The sequence below is a fragment of the Serinus canaria genome, chromosome 1A (assembly GCF_022539315.1).
Source record: "Serinus canaria isolate serCan28SL12 chromosome 1A, serCan2020, whole genome shotgun sequence".
NCBI classification, from domain to species: Eukaryota; Metazoa; Chordata; class Aves; order Passeriformes; family Fringillidae; genus Serinus; species Serinus canaria.
The window spans coordinates 30,068,938-30,090,189 of NC_066314.1; the positions used below are offsets into that span (position 1 = coordinate 30,068,938).

At 36.9% G+C, this 21,252-nt stretch overlaps 1 protein-coding gene across 3 annotated transcripts; it reads right to left on the reverse strand.

Annotated features, from left to right (window-relative positions):
- Positions 1–2,700: 2,700 nt before the first annotated feature.
- Positions 2,701–21,238, reverse strand: RPAP3 (RNA polymerase II associated protein 3). 3 transcript variants are annotated; one of them, XM_030238148.2, is made up of 17 exons: positions 21,142–21,238; positions 19,168–19,326; positions 18,439–18,579; positions 17,900–18,022; positions 16,586–16,713; positions 15,896–16,017; positions 15,492–15,562; positions 14,390–14,521; positions 12,783–12,910; positions 11,032–11,153; positions 9,549–9,619; positions 9,271–9,387; positions 7,335–7,543; positions 5,989–6,184; positions 5,795–5,892; positions 4,292–4,392; positions 2,701–3,186 (listed from the first exon to the last, which is right to left on the reverse strand). In XM_030238148.2, exons 2-17 carry the CDS (start codon positions 19,321–19,323, stop codon positions 3,095–3,097), a joined length of 2,007 nt encoding a protein of 668 aa, XP_030094008.1. In that variant the 5' UTR covers positions 19,324–19,326; positions 21,142–21,238; the 3' UTR covers positions 2,701–3,094. The 3 variants fall into 3 exon arrangements, with proteins under 3 accessions (XP_030094008.1, XP_030094009.1, XP_050841016.1); XM_030238149.2 differs by lacking the exon at positions 21,142–21,238 and adding an exon at positions 19,421–19,492; XM_050985059.1 differs by lacking the exons at positions 18,439–18,579; positions 21,142–21,238 and adding an exon at positions 19,421–19,492.
- Positions 21,239–21,252: the final 14 nt, after the last annotated feature.

Genomic DNA, 21,252 nt, shown 5'->3' on the forward strand with positions numbered 1-21,252 from the left:
TAAAATTATTTTAAAAGTAGCTTTAAAAGCAACAGTAGTTATTGATATGAGAATTGGCAAGCTGAAATGACTATTTTAAAATAAAACGAAAAGAAAGAAGAAAAGCAGCAAGAACTTCTTGAGCAGTGTCACAATCATTAATTTTAGAAAAAAATCCTAAAAAATCTTTGGGAACAAGTACTCAAACTACATTCACTTCTGCTTTCCACAGTAACTGACAAGTATTGCCAAGTACAAGTTATGTTAAAACCTTTTTTTTTGAGAGCAGTGTAATGAAAAAGCAGTAAATCAAGTGTCTTTATCTTGATGTGTGATTGTCACCAGACATCCTTATAAGCAAAAAAAACACAGCTCAGATTAAAAAATTACTTTATGAATGCAGCTACCCAGAGTTGCTGGAAAGCAAAAAAAGAAAATAAAATCACAGTCTACTGTCAAAAGGGAAAGCTGTAAGGATGTTCTACAGAAGAAAGTCCTAGGATAAGTTCCCTCAATATTCTAACAACTTGAGTTATGGAATCAAAAGACAATATGGAGTTTGACTGTCTTGGAGATCTACTGAGGGACAATATCCAAATTTAAAACTTACCTTGATGAACTGAAAAGTTATCTAGAAAAACATAATTTAATACTGGTAAGTAAAAGAATAATTCAAAACTCAAGCCTGAATTCATCACTGCAGCAAACACAATCTCATATTTTTGACACCTTGAATGCTGTAACACAGCCAAGGCCTCTGAAGGATTTCACAGTTTAACTGCTTCACACAATCTATGTAACCTTTTTTTTCTCCAACACAATAGGGTTATAACCACTGTAGAGTGTGTTGGATTAAAAAAAAAAAAAAAAACACTTCTCTCCCCAAAAAGGATTTTTTACTTGTTTTGCATCTGTGAATCTTCTCCATGTTTTATCAAATCCTACCATTCAGAAATTTGTAAGTCTTTAACAATTTAACAGGGAAAAACACTGCCATCTCCTGGAGAAGGTGGAGCTGACAGTTCCCTGAACAACTGCATTCTGCTCTCCTTCTTGCACTGTTTTCTATGCCCTGAAAAGTAACTTCAGGCATTGCATTTAAAAATGAAAGCAAAATCTACAGTAGTATATCATCTGCAAGATTAATCTTGGCAGCATAAGTTCAATAGCAACATAAAATCAGCTCTACTCATCCACCTCACCAAGTCCTACATGATTGGAAAACTTCATCAGCCCTCCTCAACATGCACAAATCATGGACAGAAATCAGTAAAAGTAACAGTTTGGACAAAACCCAACAATGACAGCTGATTTTCTTTAAGAGCACAGCACAGTGGGGTTATAGGTGACTTTTGGCTTTCAGTTTCAAAACCTTCTGCCACGATCTTGCTTTTACTTTTGAAGGTCCCTATTTCAATCACCTGTTTTCACACAACAGTTTTCAAAACCCACCCATTGAGAATGCACCAAATCGTTTATTAGTATAATGTAGTCAAGCAAACACCTCTGCTGTACACTGAACAACTTGCAACAGTCCATAGGAAGGTACACTGTATCTACAAAATCTGTACCTGTAAAATTATCAGGTAACTACTCCATCCCCTACCATTTACTAGTTACAGCAGTACCACCAAAACCTTAACCAAACTGCTTTACAATAAGGGGAATAAATAGTCTGTTATCAGTAACTTGGGACACACCCAGCAGTAACAATTCTTACTGTAGGTACAAGCAGAGCTACATAAAGGCTCTTCCATTCCCCCAGTAGCACTGCCTGCTCTAGTGCTCAGGTCCATGGCAAATTTGAAGCTACCTTAGGTGTCCAGCATTAATGTAAATTCTGTCAATTGCTACCAGGCCTGAGGATGCAGATCAGTTTGTTGTTGGTTTTTTTTTTTTTTTCTTTAACTGGATTAAATCTGAACTAGGACATAACATAGCTGCAAATGTTTTAAAATTATTTTTTCTAATACTGACTGCATAGAAGACAACATTTACACATTTTCCTACTAATCCATGTTGGGACTTTGAAGTCTTTTTGAATGTTACAGCTTTTTAATAATTTCTCTGAAAAAAGCACAACTACCAAACCAAAACTTTCAGAAAAGCACCAGCACAGCACAAGGGCTGAATCAGGATGAAAGCAAACTGGCAGGATGGAAGAGGCAGCAGATAAGCTTACACCACCATTTGGATACTACAGTTACAGTACACTTGACAAGTGCTGCTATTTCATCCTGGTCATGTGAGCAGTACAAGTAATTTATCATGCCTCATGCTCAATCGTATTTAAGAATTTCAGTTAATTTCATGCTTTTGCCTTCTACTGTTGAAGTATTTTGCTGAGCCTCCTGTGTCATCTTAAGGGGCTTACCCAGTCAGGAACAACTGACCCACAAGGATTAATTTTTACAAGATTGTTTTAAAAGTACTCTTGAAAGAAGACGGAGTATGTTTTTCTTTAATCTTTTTGTTTAATTCTACAGTATTTGTCTTCCTTCTATTCTGCAATTACAGTTGAGGTCCACAGGAACAGCATCAGAGGTTCTCAGCTACCAATGCTAAAACTTCACTATTAGATAAACTCTAGTAAAAATTCTGGAATTTTCTTGCCATCATACTTCAGATTCACTTTGCACAACAGAAGTTCTGATGTGATGGCTCTTTACAAAAGAGTGATTTAGGCATCTTAACAAAAAAAATCCTTAAAAATATAATATCTTCAATTCAACATTCAGTTTATTTTCTAAAATAAAAACCCCATGCATAATTCTAATATACAGCATTTGATAAACAAGGACATGTTTATAAATATTTTTTCCTTTTAATAGAGATCTCTATCTACAGTCCACATCCTGAATGCCAATCTGCCCAACTGTTTTTCAGGCAAACAGATTCCACTGAAGAAACTGTAGATCCATATTGTTTCAGGTACTGGAAAACAAGTGTACTCCAAAACTAAATAATGACCTCTTCAGGCACTTGCCGTTTGGCTAACCCAAGCTTAAGAGTTTCATTACTTATAAAAAGCAACAAAATTACAGTCTTTACAGACTTCTTAGCTAATTTCCACATGAAAAAAGTGCAAATCTGGACATTTACATCAGCCATCTTGCTAAGAGAAAATGCCGTATTTCTTCTCCAATTCTTCCACAGAAGCATCTTTTAATCCCATGTGGTTCACGTGATTGAATAATACCTGTGTAACTGAAAACAAAAATCCCAACATGAATTCTTATTTTTTGTAACACACACTCTTTAAGTAAATTAGTCCAATTCTTTCCTTGGTGAGAGTAAGGGGCATACAGATTATACAGTTGAAATACAAAAACATTTCTGAACTACTGGGAGGATGAAAACCAGTAGCAAAGCAAAACTCTCACTTTGTTTCAACGCCCAGGAGCTGTCTAATATTATAACTAATATATATAAACTTAAGCAGATGTATAATTCAGGCAACATAGAGCTTTTAGTTTCTTTACTAACTTGACACTGTGCCACTACATGCAGAAGACAAACATTAATGCCAACAGCAGATAAAGCTTACATCAGGAAAAGGCATGAATGCCATTCACAAGAGGCACTGCACTTCAGTAAGTCAAGTTATTTAAAAAATTTTGAAATGTGAATCTCCTTAAAGTATAATGGTAATTAGTGAAATTCAGCTGTAGATAGTGAATTTAAATTTACATTGAGACAGAGATGTATTTTTAAGAGTCTCACTATTACTGTCTAGTGTACTAAATAAAGAAAAAAATCTGAGACAAACCCCACTTTTATAAACCATGAATTCAAGCCAATGTCAACACAAATTGCAAACTAAAATGACTCATGCCTCCAGAACAGGACAGACAACTAGGCTGAGTGCTTTAGAGATTCTGTTTTCATTCTTTTGCCAATAGAAAAGTCAGGATTTGTCAAGAAATAGTTGTAAATTGTGGAAACTGTATAATCTCGATACCTTGGATCTCAGATGTAGGATTTCATACAAATTCATAAATTTATAACATTACCAGCTACAAACTGCCAAGCTGTCAAAGCTTATTTTATCAGAATAAAATGCACTGGTATTACTGATTAAAAAAAATAAGAGGATTTAGCTGTAGTTTTCTAGTCTAAACAATAAGTAAAGAGTCAAAGGATTAAGAAAAATTACATGACATTCATATTAACTTCTAAAAGAATAAAAAGCTAGACAACTAAAGTGATTATTACATAGAATAAACAAGAATAATGCTAAGTTTTACATATTTTTTGCCAGATTCTGTAGTATCACAAAGTATGCTTACAAGGACATTACCAAATTACTTACTTTTTTTTTCTGAACCTGACATAAACATTACTGCCATATCAAATCTTTTTAATTCAGAGAGCCTCTGGAGGATTTCAAGGATGAGTGATGGCTCCTCTTTCCTGAAGAAGATTATTACAAATATAAAAATAACCACTGTTGATCAGAAATACTCAGTAGCTGCAAGCAATATTGAAGAATTTGGGAACAAGAAATTAAAGGACAAATAAAATTCCCAACTCTTTCATATTTTCTATCTTTGTCTTTTCATTTGTCCATTCACAAAGTAAGAAGCCAATATTCAGAAACCTTTATGTAGGTATTATTGTTCTACTGAGCAAGAGTGAAGAAATACAAAAACCCAGACTGATGTAAACTGACTGCTGGTCATGTACAGAACCTACTGCAAGATTTAAAGCTTACACCTGGCCATAACATCACTATTTTTGTATGTACCAGGTAGTGTGAAAGGAAGCAGGACCTGTGGCCATAGGAAGGTCACTGAAAAGCTGAGCCAATTACAGCTGCCTTAATTTTCATCCATACAGAAAATTCCTAGATTGTGTTAATTTTGCATTTTTTTGTTCAACAGTAAACAGGCACTGCCTTCCTTACAAATACTAACAAATAATATTTTTCTTTCATAATTTCACATTTCTTTTGGAGGGAGACAGCAAACAATCTTACAGCAAACAATTTCAGCTTCCTAGCCTTTTTATGTTGTATCACCAAATGTAGGACTGTATCACTAAGACAGCATTTTTCACCCATTTAATGGATATTTTACTTTTAAAAGAAATAAAAGGGAAAGGCAAACATTGATTTATGCTTGCTTATCTCCACAAAACAACACCAAAAAACATGGAGTGTGTGCTTCTCAGACAGTGTAATTCAGAAAAGCAGTACAGTGCCTCTGACAGACAAGATGAACTTTAGGACTCAAATGGTAGCACGGATAGAAATTTCAAAAACAACTTGTCAGGTCCTGTCTTATCAGATCCTCAGTCTCCAGTACACATTTGTTACAGGCAACTGTAAAATGCTAGCAGATAATTAAGTCTGAATGCATCACAGTAAGTGTGGAATAAAACCGAAACCCTCTGCATTTCTCAGCTTTAGAAAGTTAAAACAGAGGATAATTGTGAAATTCTATGTGCTCTCAGAATACACACACAATAATAGGAACAAAAGTTATTTCATACAAATGAATGCAAGTTTCTGGTGCTCTTTAGCAAAGCACAGTTCAACAACACTCAGTAAAGTTTTTGTTTTCACTTTGCTACCCGTTTTTTCATGATGAGTTTCACTTCTTAAGAAGCAACTATTGAGTAATTCCAATGATTTCATTATGCTCATGTAATGCTGTGTGCTGGAAACAATTTTGTAAGCCCGAGGCTGGAACTAGAGAGAACATAAAAAACCCCCAAACACAAACCAAAAAAAACAACCTCCCCCCACTACAAAAACCCCAAACCTTTCCAAACAGAAATAAGCAATGTAAAACAAAGAAGGAGTTAAACTTACTCAATATAGAAGTCATGCAGAATTTTCAGGATCTGGTTAAACAAGTCTGGATCTAAGGACTTCTGAAACAGCTTTGCATAAAGAGAGGGCTCTATTTGCTATAGAAAAATTTTTAAAAGTTAATTTTAGACAAAAAAATACAACTGATGTTGGAGAAACTGTTCAAACACTGTTGATACTCTTATGTTTCATACCTTCAGGTACAAGTACATGTTTTCAGGGCAGTCTTTCAACTTCCTGAAGTCAGATTCAAGCTGAAAAGAATTTGCAGGAATGGGAGGAACTGGAGAAGCAGACATAAATGACCTTCTGATTTCTTTTTCTCTCTCTTTGCTTGCAGGAAAAGATGGATGCAATGTTGATGAGACTCCTTTTGCATTTACAGGCAGCCTGCAAAGGTATTTTGAAACACATAATCAAATCAATTTTTAAGGAAATTCTACAGTGAGATCTAATTGGAGATGCCTCTATTCATTAAAAGCTAAAATACTGAAAACTTTTTAGAAAAGACTGTGCTTTAGTTTAAGCAGATATTTTAAAACTCCTTCAAATTATACAAGCTTTATATTTGATTCACCTTTTCTAAAAAAACCCACATCTGCAAATACTTATATTTACTCAGCCTCTTTCTACTTTGTTCCTGGAAATAACTGCATGTTTTAGGAGGTTTGTCCCATACGTACCTGCCAAAACACAAAAAAAATCGTATTTTCTGCAATTTCGTAATGCAAAGCATTAACAACATCAAATGGATAAACTAGTTTCAACACTGACAGCAGCATATCTTTTTTTTGTCCTATAATTTGTCATTTAAATACACTGATTTTTTAGAAATTAAGAAATGGCTAAGAATATACTTTTTTCTTCAACACTTCACAGTAAATCCATCTAACTGAGCTAGAAAAGGTGTGTGGGGCCAGTGTTTCTCACAGAAGTTCTTTGATAAGGATTGTTTACATCAACAGAACGAGGCAGTGCTGATGCAGCAGACAGCGAGTCCTAAGACTGAGCAAGGAAAAACCTTCTGTACTTCAGCCTAGTTTCAGCATGACAGACTTCAGTTTGACTAACTAACAGTGTGACTTAGAAACTGAGCACATCTGAAGCTACCACCTGCCTCAGCAGAGGAAAGGGTGGCGACACTCATCTCCTCCTCTTCTCTCACACAAGTGAGGAACAAAGAATGCCTGAACTCTGTTTAAAATATCTTCTTAAAACAACAAATTAAAGTTGTAAAAACAGCTAGGGAAGATGGAGTGCCCAAGCAAGAAAGAGTACAGCATGCAGGAAAATATGAATGCCTTTATATTTGCAATGTAATTCTGAGTTTTCCACCTGACACTAAACAGACCATATTTGAACCACTGAGTGGTCAAAAAGGCAGATGTGCAAGAACTGCACATTTCTTTCAACACTTCTTTTTCAATTCAGATTCTCCAAAGTATCTTCAATACCTCATCACATGCAGACATCTGGAAATTAAGATTATATTTCAATTACATTTACCTTTTAAAAAGAGGATCAGAATTATTATACTTACTGTAACAGTGATGTATCACTGATTTCTTCTATTTTCAAGTGCTTTGCTTTTGGAATATCAACTGTAGTTAACTGATCATCCTGATCTAGAGCTTCTGTTGCTTTAACACTCACTGAATTCCTCCAGTTATTGACTAAAGTAGTGCTGGGCAAGTCACCATCTGATGTATCATCATCAACTTCCTCAATATCTATTCTTCGCAATGGCTTCTAAACAGAGCACAGACCTCAGGTCACAAATGGACTCGACATAAGGGTTTAAACAGACTCCAGACACAGCTGTGTGTAACTTCAAATAGTTGTATGATAACCAGTTACCTCTGCAGTGGTGCACTGAGAACACACTTTGCATAAAGGTAAATGGCAAAACTAGGAAAGCATAAAAATCTACATGAAGCCTGATATGATAATTTTATTGCTTTAGCCTCAGAAACCAGTGTATCCTTACCCTAGAGGATCTCCATATGCAGTCTGTTTTCCCAGTAATAATTAAAAATGTATACTTTTTGCACACTAAGGTTGAATAGGCAAGATCTATCATATACTTTGTCCTATTATGTGGTAAAGCTTTGTAATTTAGCAAAACAAAAAAATATCCAATAACCCAGGCCTTGGCTTACAACTTAAAATTTTGATATAATAAATATCTGTAACTCAACCCTGCTGACTGATCAAATTACATACATCCTAAGGTAATTAATTCCACCATATGCTAAAATGCTTCAGCTTCTTTAATCTCTGTATGATCCCTATTATTTTTGACCATCACCTAGTACCACCATCACAGGTCTTAGAACAAAAGCTCTCATCACTTCTTACTTTAGAACTTCATTTCCTGAACATGAACATAGTATATACTGCTCTAGAAATACTGATGCAAATGCACATGCTTGAAGACACTCAACAATTTAGACTTCTTGGAAATGGCAATACTAAAAGCACAGATGTTTAATCTAAACTAATTCTACTTTAACAAAATAACAAGAGGAATACAACCAACCTAGCATCTTCACTTAATTTAGCGGCCAAAGTGAACACTTAATAAATGTAACTGTCTACAGTATTTCAGCTACTTCACAATATATTCATTTAGGTTTAAAGAAAAAGGGTTTCTAGTTATAGAGAGGACATAATACTCCTCTCTCCCAAAGGATCAAAATAATCACATTTTCTATTAAAACTATCCATTTGAATTACATTACTTATGAAGATAAACAAAGGTTTTCAAATAGCATGAGTGCATATGCACAGAAAGTATGAGCACTCTCTGTATTTACACAACTCACTGATGAATATATAAAGATTAAATGTACTAAAAGGAGCCTAATACATACAGAAACCTGGTATTACATTTTTCATCTATAACTCATTCATCTGACTACAACCACTGATAATTCATAGTCCAAATACATTGCTTATTGAAAACCAACATGCAGCTGTCCTGCAGTTTACATGGATGAAAATGCATGCTCAAAGCTCTCTGGAAAGCAGCTCTATGTGACAGCAGCATATGGCACAAGTAGGCAGCTTGTCTTTTAACCACTATGGCTGCTGTAAAAACTGTAAACAGCAGTAGAAATGAAGGAAAGTTTACCCAGAGGATCTCAACTCGCTCTATTCACTCTCAACTGTTACCTATGGGCACAAGCCAGGGTTTTGGGGCTGCCTGCCTATTCCACATTATAAATGTATGCATACACCATGTTTGCTGAGGGTGGTACTGCAGGCTGAATGCTTACCCCACCACTGCTGGGAACGTTAGCATTTCCATGCATGTATATGCTCTTGAAAAATACCACAAGAGTAAATTTATATATTTTTGGCTTTCCACAGGCAAGGCTATCTATCAAGGGTTAGTCTACAATATAGAAATCAGATTTTAACTCCAAACTCTACTTCTCCCACCATTATAGAAAGCAATTCATGTAACAACTTACTGTTGTTTTAATCTGTAATGGATTATCAATCATTTTCACTATATTTTTGATTTCTGCTTCTTTTATCAATACTGCAGGATATTCTTGGTGAGTCTGTTGCTCCTTCTCAGCTAATTCCTGAAAAAAATGCCAAGTGTTCCAAAAGATCAGGTGTTTAATGAATAAATACAAGGCATGTTAAAAATAATGTAAAGAACAAAACCATTCCAGTACTATATAGCCATATAAAAAGCCCCTAAACAAACAAAACCCCACTATACCCAAATAAGCATACATACATTCCTTATTTTCGTGAGTTCGTTTATTGCTTGTTTATTTCCAGGTTCCAGCTTCAGAACAGCTTCAAAATCTGAGTGAAAAACAACACAGAAACTGTAGATATTTCAAGTTACAATGTACACGTGGGAGATTTTTAACCTTCTATTTTCCTTTCATAGCTCAAAAAATAATCAAAGGCAGGTAAGTGACAGAACAGCCGAGGCTGGAAGCAACCACCACCAGTGGGTCACATGGTCCAACCTCCCTACTCAAGCAAAGACATCCTGGAGTGCAATGAACAGGATGGCATCCAGATAAGAGTATCCCCACTGAGGGAGCCTCCACAACCTCTCTGGGCAATCTGTTCCAGTGCTTGATCACCTTCACAGTAAGTTCTTCCTCATATTCAGGTAGAGCTCCCCATGCATCAGCTTCCACCTGCTGCCTCTTGTCCTACTGCTTGGTACCACCGAGCAGAGCCGGGCTCCATCCTTTTGTCACCTTCCCTTCAGATACTGACAGACTGGTGAGATCATCCCATCTCTTCTCAAGACTGAACAGCTCCCTCAGCCTTTCCTCATAAGAGAGATGTTCCACTCCCCTGATCATCTTTGTCACCCTCTGTGGGACCCACTCCAGGAGCTCCATGTCTCTCTTGCACTGAGGAGCCCAGAACTGGGCATAGCACTCCAGATGTGCCTCAGCAGGGCTGAGTGGAAGGGCAGGATCACCTCCCTGGACCTGCTGGCAGTGCTCTTCCTAATGCAGCCCAGGATTCCATTGGCCTTCTGGCCACAAGGGCACTGCTGGCTCAGAAGACAGCTTTTTGTCCACCAGGTCCTTCTCCCAGCAGGTCAGCCTCAGTCTGTGCTGATGCAGGGGCTGTTCTTACCCAGGTGCAGGACCCTAAATTTGCCTTTTGGATATCTGAAGACACTCTCTGCCCATCTCTCCAATCTCTCAAGGTCCTTCTGGAAGGCTCTCAGCACCCTGGGCTATCAGCCACTCCTCCAAGCTATGTATCATCACTTAACTTGCTGAGGAGCCATCTGCCCTTTCATCAAGTCACTGATGAACAAGTTAAACCACAATGGGCCCAGTACTGAACCTTGAGAGACACCACTAGCAACAGGCCTCCAACTAGACCCTGTGTCACTGATTAAGACCCTCCAGGATCTGTGGTTCAGTCAGTTCTCAATCTACCTCAGTGTCCCCTTATAAGTCATCCTAATGCCTATATCATGACCTACTTTTAAATGAACTTTCCAAACTATTTCTTATCACTTATCATAAACAGCAACAGCTGTACTTTCACACAAAACTGTCTTCCCATTATGTGGGCACCAACACAAGAGTTTTTATACAAATTCAGTGAAATTCAAGAGAAACTGCTTAATTCTTAACTTCTGCATTGATAATCTCAGTAAGTCAGAACAAAAAAAGATCACAATGTCCTTATATTGATCTCTTACCTACCACATTTAGGCTAATTCAAAATCATACCTTGAATAGCTTCCTTTAGCTTCCCAAGAGCAACCCTGGCAGCTCCTCTTCTGGCAAAAGCTTTGGAATAGGAAGCATCTAGGAGCAGAGCTTGTGTGCAGTCATCTTCTGCCTCTTTGTACCTCAGCAAAAGTGTAGTACAAAATTAATTATCAGTTTCAAGAGGCAGCTTCAAGTGAAATGATAGAGCTGCCCAAACAAATTAAAATATAAAGGCAGATCTTTATTACCTACATACATAAACATATCACTGAGCTAAAATGTGAATTAGAAAACTCCCATAAAATATGGTTTCTCAGCACCCTGAAATTTAAACTGTATCTTTTGGTATATCATAACAGAATGCTGCCTCTTTTTAGCATTACAAAAATTCACAGCCTCTGTAAAGAAAAAAAAAATACATTAAAGCTTGCAGAGACATAAAAGAGCAGAGTCCACTTGTCCACTTTAAAAATTCAACAACAGCCTAAAAATCAAAGTCAGTACCATGGCTCTGTACTTTTGAAAACCAGAAATACCATTACAAACAAAGAAAAGGTACCAGAGAGGAGAAGCAAGTATGCACGAGAATAAATTTTTCTACATTTTGAATTCTGTGACTTGTCCTTAACTATTTCAGAATGAGGACTCAGAATATCCTTGCATTAGTGTCATTTGCTTAATTTTAAGATTAAATTTCCTCATCCTCTTTATACTGTTACATTAGATCACGATTCCACTATGTGCTTAATAAAATATTTTCATTCATTCCTCTTCTCCATGTTCAAACTATCATTAAATTTACGCAAATTAATTTTTATTTACTGTTCTCATCAGCACTAGCAGTTTGTAAGAATACCAATGGGCTTTTGTTGCATTTTATGTTTGGTCCTCTTTCAAATGTAAAGACTCATGATACAAGACTCATCATAGGAAATTGATTTTCTTGCTTGGTCATTCAATTAAAGAATTGCTTCCTCTGAATCTCACAGAAGATTATTTGCATTCTGATGTCCTTTAAATTACAAGTGTTGTGTCAGAAATACTATCCATGCAACCCATCTTATCCTAATTTGAGATCAATCTACTGTCTCTAGAGATACTCAGTCATGTCATGTTAAAACAGATGATCAACATAACCTTCTGCTCCTTGTGCTGCTGGCTTACAAGTTTTAAATTACCACACCATCACAGAGTCAAACGAAGTTCACACCTAAAAACTGGCCATATGGAACTTATCTAATTTGCTGGAAAGTTTCTGCGTTATTTGGATAAAACCCAATTAAAAATAAACACACAATACATACATGCCTCTATCAGTGAAATTAAAAAACATTTAAAAATGTAAAATTTTCCAGAAAAAGCTTTTATTCATTCCCTCCAAAGTCAGAAGTTGTAATTCACTTTTTTACAGAGCAATGTTTAATAGTGGACTGGGTTTCATAGTCAAAGACAAAGCTTTGGGCAGTTCCTTTCAGAAAGGTGAATATCTGGATTTTGCACACATAAAAGAATGAAAATCCAACTTGAAAAACCTTTATTTCATACTGGTGCTTTTTATTCTCTCAAAACTTGCTCCCTACAAATTGCATTTTGAGATCCCACATACAGATTTGTTCCCTCTCCTTCACCGCTTTCAATGTGATTTATTCTATACTGAATTCTAACAAAAACGAGAAGGAAAGACAATAACTCAGCTTGAGTGAAAATCTGCTGGATCATTATTCCTCCTGATTTACAACAAACAATAGAGCATGTGCAATTCCACTTACTTCTCAATCTTTAGGTAGGCCATGGCTCTGTTAGCTGGCAGTAGTGCATTGGTGCCATCTGCTGCGATACCACGGGTGTAACATTCTATTGCAGCCTCATACTTTCCTTCTTTGAAATAACCGTTACCCTGGAATATTTAGGTACAAACAAAAAAAAAAAAAAAAAAAAAAAAAAAAAAAAAAAAAAAAAAAAAAAAACCAACAAAACACAAAAAACCATCAGCATTGAGAAAATCCACTGCAATTAACTTTTTCTCATCCTTTTTTGCAGAGAGGGTGACAACATTATGAAGATGAACTGAAAAGAACACCCACATCAGACCAGACAGTTACAGCGTATTTCTTCCTATCTAAGTTTGGAGCCAGAACACAAAAATTATCTTAATACTTTTTAATACTTCAAGGATAAAAAAACTTTGCTACATGAATAGTTCAAACGCAGACTTGAAGGCTACAGCTTGTTATTTAACTTTATGCTTGATGTGCAGGATAACCTACCCTATACCTCATGAATTTAAACACAAGCTGAATGTTTACATTCCCCTTTCAAGATAATTTTATGCTCTTGACAAATTCATATTTATCCTGCTCCATAAAACTTATCCTTTAATATTGCTTGGGTCCAAATGCTGTTGTTGTTTTCTAATTAATGCTCCATACAAGAAAATTACATTACTTTTTTGTTTGTTTCTGGGGAACTAACATTACCTTTTGTTTCTCAATACTGCTTTGAAGCTGCACATCTCTGCTACTACTCTACTGCCTGACAAAAAACCAGAAAGGCCACAGTTCAGACTTGATCCATGTCACCAGGAACAAGCCTGCAGCGAGTCAGCTCTGTTGCCAATGAGCTATTGCACTGGATTGAAATTTCTCTTCTGAGACCTAGTCAAACTCTTGTTCCTTAATGCATACTTTCATTCTTAGCTGCTAATTATTTCTTACAAGCAGTATAGCAAACCTGAATAATGATAACAAGTTAGGAGTTACATAGCTAGGAAAATGAGCAGAAAAATCATGGTTTAGTTGGTAATGCTATTTATTTATTGAAAGAGTGGTGAGAGGGAGAAATCAATAAGCCAACTGAGAGTCAAGATTATGCATCCAGAAATACATTTTTACTGTCATTGTTGCCTGCAACCCCAAAGTCTTGCCTGCAACCCCAAAGTCCTTCTTATAACTACTATTCATCATGCAAGTAGAGGTTTGAAAACAAAAATAGACCACAACTCCCCTTGGACAAGCAAGCATCAAGACACTTATAATAATGGAGAACGGGAATCTTTGTAAAGTGCAGTTTAAGTTCTGCTTGTCTTGCCATGTATTTGAAATTTTTCATATACAATCTGGGCTGTAAAAGCTACCTTTTATAAGTATTCCTCCAGACAAATCCAAACAGAACTCACTGTCCCACTCACCTTCCTAGAGGCAAGATGGGAAACACTAAAGGTAACATCAAGGCCGTTCCATGTATGAAGCTCAAGGCAGTATGGGGTTTAACGTATACCTGGGGTTTATCTGCATAACTAAAAGCAGCATAACTAACAACACAACACCACCTTTTTATCTGCTAGGTTTCTCCTGTTCCTCTGGAACCTGTGACCTACCAGATCTTTTTCTGCAATTGCCTTCTGCTTGAGCTGCTGGTCTTCAATGCGCTGCTTCTCTTCATCTGTTAATCCTGTTCTGACTGCATCTTCAAACTCTTTCTGTTCTGACTTTTCTTTTAATAACAGAGCCTGTAAAAACATAATTTTTCCCTTCAGTAAGTATTTCCCCACTTTAACATTTTCAGAACATAAATTACAATAATTTCTAAACATTTAAGAAAAGAAAATCTGCCAAGCTTTTTAACAGAAGTGCCTGTATTGTACATTAATATAAATTGAAGAGACAATTTAAATATAATTTGTTTCTTGAAAATGTATTTCTTTGAGGGACTGCAGGTCAGAATAATGCTTGGTAAATAAAAAGTATGCAACTTCTGAAGCACAGCGTGAAATGACTCATGGAACCTTTCTACACAGTCCAATTCACATATCATTTATTTCTTCAATTACTGGAGACTTTGCATCTTCATTCTGAAAATAAATTCTTTCAAGCACTGTCAAAAACACAGTTGAAGAGGTGTAAGGAAATTCATACAGAAGTGACAGGCGAGCTTATATTTACAAAGGTCACCATAATTAATATTCTCCGTGTCATGAAAAGGATCTAACTTGCACTAGGAGTGTTTCATTCTGTTCTTAGAACAACTTTCTGGTTTGGTAGACCACAGCAACCAGGGACTACAAGCAGGTTAGCAATGCAATTTTATGGCCAAGAGAACACAGAAGTTCTCTTGTGCGCTGTGCTTCCTTAGACCAAACTACTAAGCATGATTAAAAAAAACATTAACATAGGAAGTAGAAAATTGGGGAAAATTAAAAAACCAAACCAACCAACGAAAACCAACCAACAACAAAAAGTCCAAAGGACACCAGATGGTGCACACATGCAGTCTTAGTCCAGGATCCAATATTATACTGATATTTGCATATGTGTGAGTTTCTCCAAAAGAAACTCCATTAAAGATTTTGACCTTGGTGAACTTCAGATGCCAGAAGAGCATGTGAGAATTGACTGAATCAGTTCTTGTTAGAAAAATTGACACAGATATAAACTGAACAGGGTGTATTAATTTATGTTTGGGTCTATTAATCTTTTTACCTGATCAATTTTCTTCAGTTCATTTTTTGCTTCAAAATTGTTTGCATCCAGCTCCAAAACTTTTTCATAATCTATAAGAAGACCAGAAAAGTATGTTTCAGGTAGGAAGCACAGACCAGTAAGCAGAGCATTTTTGAGATAAACCTTTCTTTTAACTACCCAAGACGCCTGACATATTTCAAGGAATATATAATTCCACAACAGTTAAAGCTGAATTATTCAAGAACTACTAACATCTACCACTATAATCTGGATTTGCTACTTGAATTTTACCTTGCCAGAAGAATATGCAACATGGTACGCAATTTCTTTGTTTATAGGAAACGAATATAAATTCCTACACCAAAGAAGCAGATCCCACGAGTTTGTATGTATTTTAAGACAAGAATTTAAAAAATACCCACCTTCTTTAGCACCTTGAAGATTTTTCAAAGCAAAGCGAGCAGCCCCTCTTCTCGCATAAGCCTTTATGTAATTTTTATCTAAAGCAAGTGCTAAATTGCAGTCAGATTCCGCAACAGAAAACCTATCAAAAAAATGAATGAGTAGTTTGGACACATCTAGGTTACAAATCCCAAAATTTCAGCAGTTCATCTTACTCTGAGCCTCACCAGGTTCTTGATAACATGAGCATCTTATGTGCTTCAGAAGGGGCACAAGCCAAGTACTTACACATTTCTTGATTCCAAATAGTCTTAAAATAAGAAAGAAAAACAGCAGTAAAGAATCTCTACTGCCACAGAAAGAATAACCAACTGCCCTGTATCCTTTCTTCACCCAAAACAAATGAAAGCCTTAGAAATAGAGCTCACCGAATATGAAAGGCAATTTAACTTCCTCTTTTTTCTTCAAGTCTTACACTGTTAACACAGAAGATGGTGAACTGCTAGTGTGCAAGCCAAGGAAAAATTGATGAGAGAAACTACCAGATTACTCCTCCTGGTAACTCCTACTTTACTTTGAAATTAGAAGGCAGGTTGCAACAACACAGCATGATGCATAAATCAAGAATTAAAACTAGACCAAAAATCTGAAGGTATTGAAGGTAGTGTGTCAAGTACAAAAATTTACAGATTTAACAATGCAAGTCTTACTTTTTCATTCTATAAAAAGCCGATGCTCTGTTTGTGGGCAATACCGGATTGTATGGATCAGAATGCATCCCTCTAGTATAGCATTTTATAGCTTCATCAAAGTTTCCTTGTTTAAAGTAGTTATTACCCTGTGAATAGAAAAAAGCATTTTCAGCAAGTTACTGTACATTGGCAGCTACATTGCTAATTAAAAACCCTAAAAAAATCAAAGTATTCTAGAAATGCTTAAATATTTTTGTTCAACATTTCTCATGAAATACTGCTTTACTATGATATATGCTAAATAATATATCCTAAGTGCACCATATTAAATAATTTTCATTATATATTCTATAACAGAGATCTACAAAATATTCATTTTCGGTATCTCTAGATCATTTCTAGAAACATGCAACAAGCATATGCATTGCTACTTAAATTGCAAAATTAGGGGTTTTTAAGTCTTCAGTTAACTAGGTTTGGCATCTTTGCTTTCCAAGTCAACGTTTTCATTTCTGCCTTCTCTGGGACACAAATTTTTCCTCACACACTATCAAGGACCTCACTGCAGCCAAGATAATAATGGCCAAAGCTTCTCAGTGCAGACTCCAGATTAAACGTGAAGGAATTCCCACAGCACCAGGAATACAACACAAATATCACCCATGCAGAAAATTTAAAACAAACAAACAACTCACCCCACAAAAACCCAAACCAAAGCTAGAACTACTGAAGTCAATATTGACTGACAGACGGGTTAGGCGATTGCTTACAAACAGAGAAGTTTATCAAAAATAAACCTGCTACACAACTTAGCCTCCTTCTCATGGCAATGAAGCCTGAGATAGATCTCTTTCTATAGCCTACCCTATTAGGTAAAACTGAAGTGGTATGAACTTGCCAATATTAAAGCAACAAAGTTCATCCATCATTCCCAGATGTACTGGCCTCACAAAGGGAGCATTTTTAAGGTCTTGCAGATTTAATTTGGGGCACTCAGATGCTGTGTCAAGGTAAAAACCAGTTTGCTCTATATAGAAATTCTATACAGCCATTCAACTTCTCAAAGCAAGACATCACCATCATTTGTCATCACAGGCATACATTAATTAGAATCTGCCAAGCTTGCTGCTACTGACAATGAGAAGGAATAGAACTGCAGTAAGAATTTTCTATTTTGAAGTAATGGGAAGGAAACAGACAGAAAGACTTTCAAATAGGCAATTCTTTTACCAGATGTGTAGTCTCAGTAGATGATCTTTTAAAAGAAAACTGCAAATACTCCTATACCTATATTTCTTCTTTATCAATAATAAACATCTATAATTCTATAACCTTTTCCTTCTCTGCAAGAGCCTTTTCAGCATCGACATGAATTCCATCTTCTTCAGAGTCTGATTCTGGAGATACCGAATCATGAGTACTATCTTCTTTATCAAGTTCTTCAAGTATTTTATCCTGGAATCAGAAACAAAAAGCCAAACTGTTGTCTTCATTATAATTTACCAGTGCAAAATAATACAAGTAAAATTTTATTTATGTGTCCTCCAATACTGACAATTGTGCTTACTCTTGTATTTTACTATAATTATGACCTTTTAATTGGCTTATTGTTAAAACAGGTTTTTTTCCCCTTAAACTAAAATTCAATCTGCTGGATGAAAGCATAGTCAATTAAAAACCAAGTATTTATCAATATTCCAAATATTAAATTCGTAATCTTTTTGGGAGAACGCTACCCTATGTTCATACAGTAACCAGCACAGTAAGATACTGACTAGTGGACTGAATTCTCAGCACTGTAACAAAATTTTATTTAACACAGAATCAGCTGGGGACAAGACTCTGTCAACAAAGCAAAACTTAAGACTCACCACATCAAGCTTTCCCCATGCTTCATAATCGTAAGACTTGATCTTGTTTTTCTTGTTTTCCACAGAGGTTATCTTTGAGGGGACTTTATTTTTGCTTTTCTTCTTTTTCTTAAAAGCCTTATTTCGAATTGGTGGCAAATTCTAAACAAAATTAAGTAACTTATTATAAAACAGATGTGTGGAAATCACTTGCTCTGAAGAATCTAGAGCACCTGTATCTAGACAGAATATCTATCTAGTGGCTAGTTTTATTTTAGAAATCCATCCAGCAAGCTGTTCTCATGAGCTCTACAAAACCACTAAGAACTACAAGCATAAATCTTTAAACACTTAATAGTAAATATTACATGTATGATATAAAACTGAGTTTTAGAAGACAACTCTCTTCAGAGAATCACTGAAGAATCACTTCAATATACTAAATGTCAGCAGCAAATTACCAATACTGATGCTGCAAACAGAAATATTCTCATAGCTCTACCCAGAACCGATAAAAATTTATTGGCCTCATCACCTTCAGGGGCTACTGGCCCACAGCTCTGCTGGTGGTGCAGTTCACAGAGGAATCTCTCATTTACTTCAGGCAAAGAACACATCATGGATTAGTTTATGCCTTCTATTAAGATATTTTAAGTCAAAAAATGTAATTTTGCTAACGCAAAACATAATTATCATAAACAGTATCACAGTATGAATAGCTGAGCTGACACTGGTCTTGTGTTTTCTTACCTCTTCTGGGACCCCACTCTGTCTCCTGAGTTCAGAATCCACTTCTTTAATATCTTTTTCCCAGCTCTCCAATTCTCTCATAAAATCTTGCAGCTCTTCAGCATTTTGCTTCACTTGCAGCTGCAATTCTATCGCTTTACTTGATGCACTCATCATAATCTGCCAAAATTCAAGGAAAAAAGCCTTCTAAAAACAAGTTGGAAGTATGTAGTGAAGGAAGCTAGCTACTTCAAAATTAACAAGCCTGACTTACATGCCAGTCAGACTTCCCAATAGCGTAGTAGGAACAGTGAACACCAAGAGACTAAGAAGAAATACAGTTTAAATGTCTTTGAAAAAAATGAAGGGAAGCCATATTATTCAGAAAAAGCAAAGTATATAACAACAAACAGCAATTCACGTTTTCCTAGCTAAATATAAGGTAAAGCATCTAACTAGTCAATGGTAATCCTGAAACTGCAAGCAAGTCCCTATAACACTATTTATTAATTATTAACGCTTGATTTTCTCCATAGATTTTGTTGTTTCAAGTGATAGAAGTTTTATTATCACAAAACTATCAAGTCACAATTAAAAAGCAACCTTAAAAAATTTTGATTACAATTCAGAAAAAAAAGAAACCCCACACATGTACAGTTTGTAGCACAAAAATTGGAAAGGATGAAGCAAATATGTTTTGAAAAGAATCATGATTAAGTAACTGATGATAAGCTAAATACAAACTTAGACAAAGAGAGTTATGAATGGTTGCTAACTATAACCTCTTGAGGGCAAGCTTTTGGATCTGTTACAAGCCTCATGGAATATAAATAAGATCTTTGTAGAGATACTACACATAAAGCTTTTAAGGAAGGAAAAGGTCTAGGCTATTTGACATGCTTTATTTAATGTTATTTTTCACACCTGTGCAATAATCTAGTAGCACAGCAATATAAAAATTTATTTACAAAGCTAATGATTTCTGTGGTACAATGTGCCATCCATAATTACAGACAAGGGTCGCAAAGAGATGGAAAAACACACTGTGTGATTACTATTGAACTAATGCTACCTAAGCAGAGATGCTTTTACATGCTCAGGACTAAGCAGCTCAGTAGATGCCCTGCTGCAGCAGTTTGTTTCGCCCTAGCTCATGCACAGGTGGTGACATTCTGAGCAATGTATTAGGTCTATTTGAAACAAAACAGAAATAAACTTTCAGTGAAGCCAACAATATATAGCTTTCATCACGTTTCCACTTAAGGAGCTTACTATGTTTTTTCCACCTTCAATTGTTGTCCCATGCCGAACTACCAGTTTAATATTCAGTCTGTCAATTTCGTGCAACTTGGGCATGGACACATCAAATATTCCACACAGCCTAACATTTCTAGGCAGGTAGAGCAAAATAATTTATAATCTGTTGAATTTTTCTTTTTCCTATACCTGACTAGAACAGTATTCTCACGCAGGCGAAAATCTAACATGAAACCTGGCTGCTTGTTCTCTGCCACTCTAAAGCATCCTGCTGAAGTGTATAAAGTGACATTGCTCCGTAACCCACTAGCCGCACACAACTTAGCAACGACTTTAATGCAGGTACTGACAGCAGCCTCTGCGGCGCAGCCCTTATACCCTTCAGGGCACTTTTATTCGCCTCCCAACGCTGAGCGCTCCCAACACCCGAAGGCTGCTGCGCCCAGCGATTGCCCTGGAGCAGTCGCACCACGCCGGCAGCACGGGCCCGCCCTGGAGCGGGTCCCGAGGCCGCGCCGCAGGAGGCCCCGAGTCAGAGCAGCCCCTCCGAGCCCCAACACCGCCTCCGCACCGCCCGCAAGCTGCAAGCGAGGCCTTGACTCCATCAGGGTGTGCTCCCCCTCGCCTCGCCACCCCACGCAGCCAAGCCACCTGTGGACCACAGGGGGGGATGCGGCTGCGGGACGGCGCCGCCCGAGCATCGCGCACCGCTCTCGCCCCGTCCCGCCGCGGCCTCACCTGCGCCGTGCCGCGGCTCCTCCCGCGCCGCCACCCGCGCTGCCCGGCCCGCTCCCAGGCTGCAGCGCGGCCCCGGGCGCCAGGAGACAACTGCGCCTGCGCGCGCGGCCC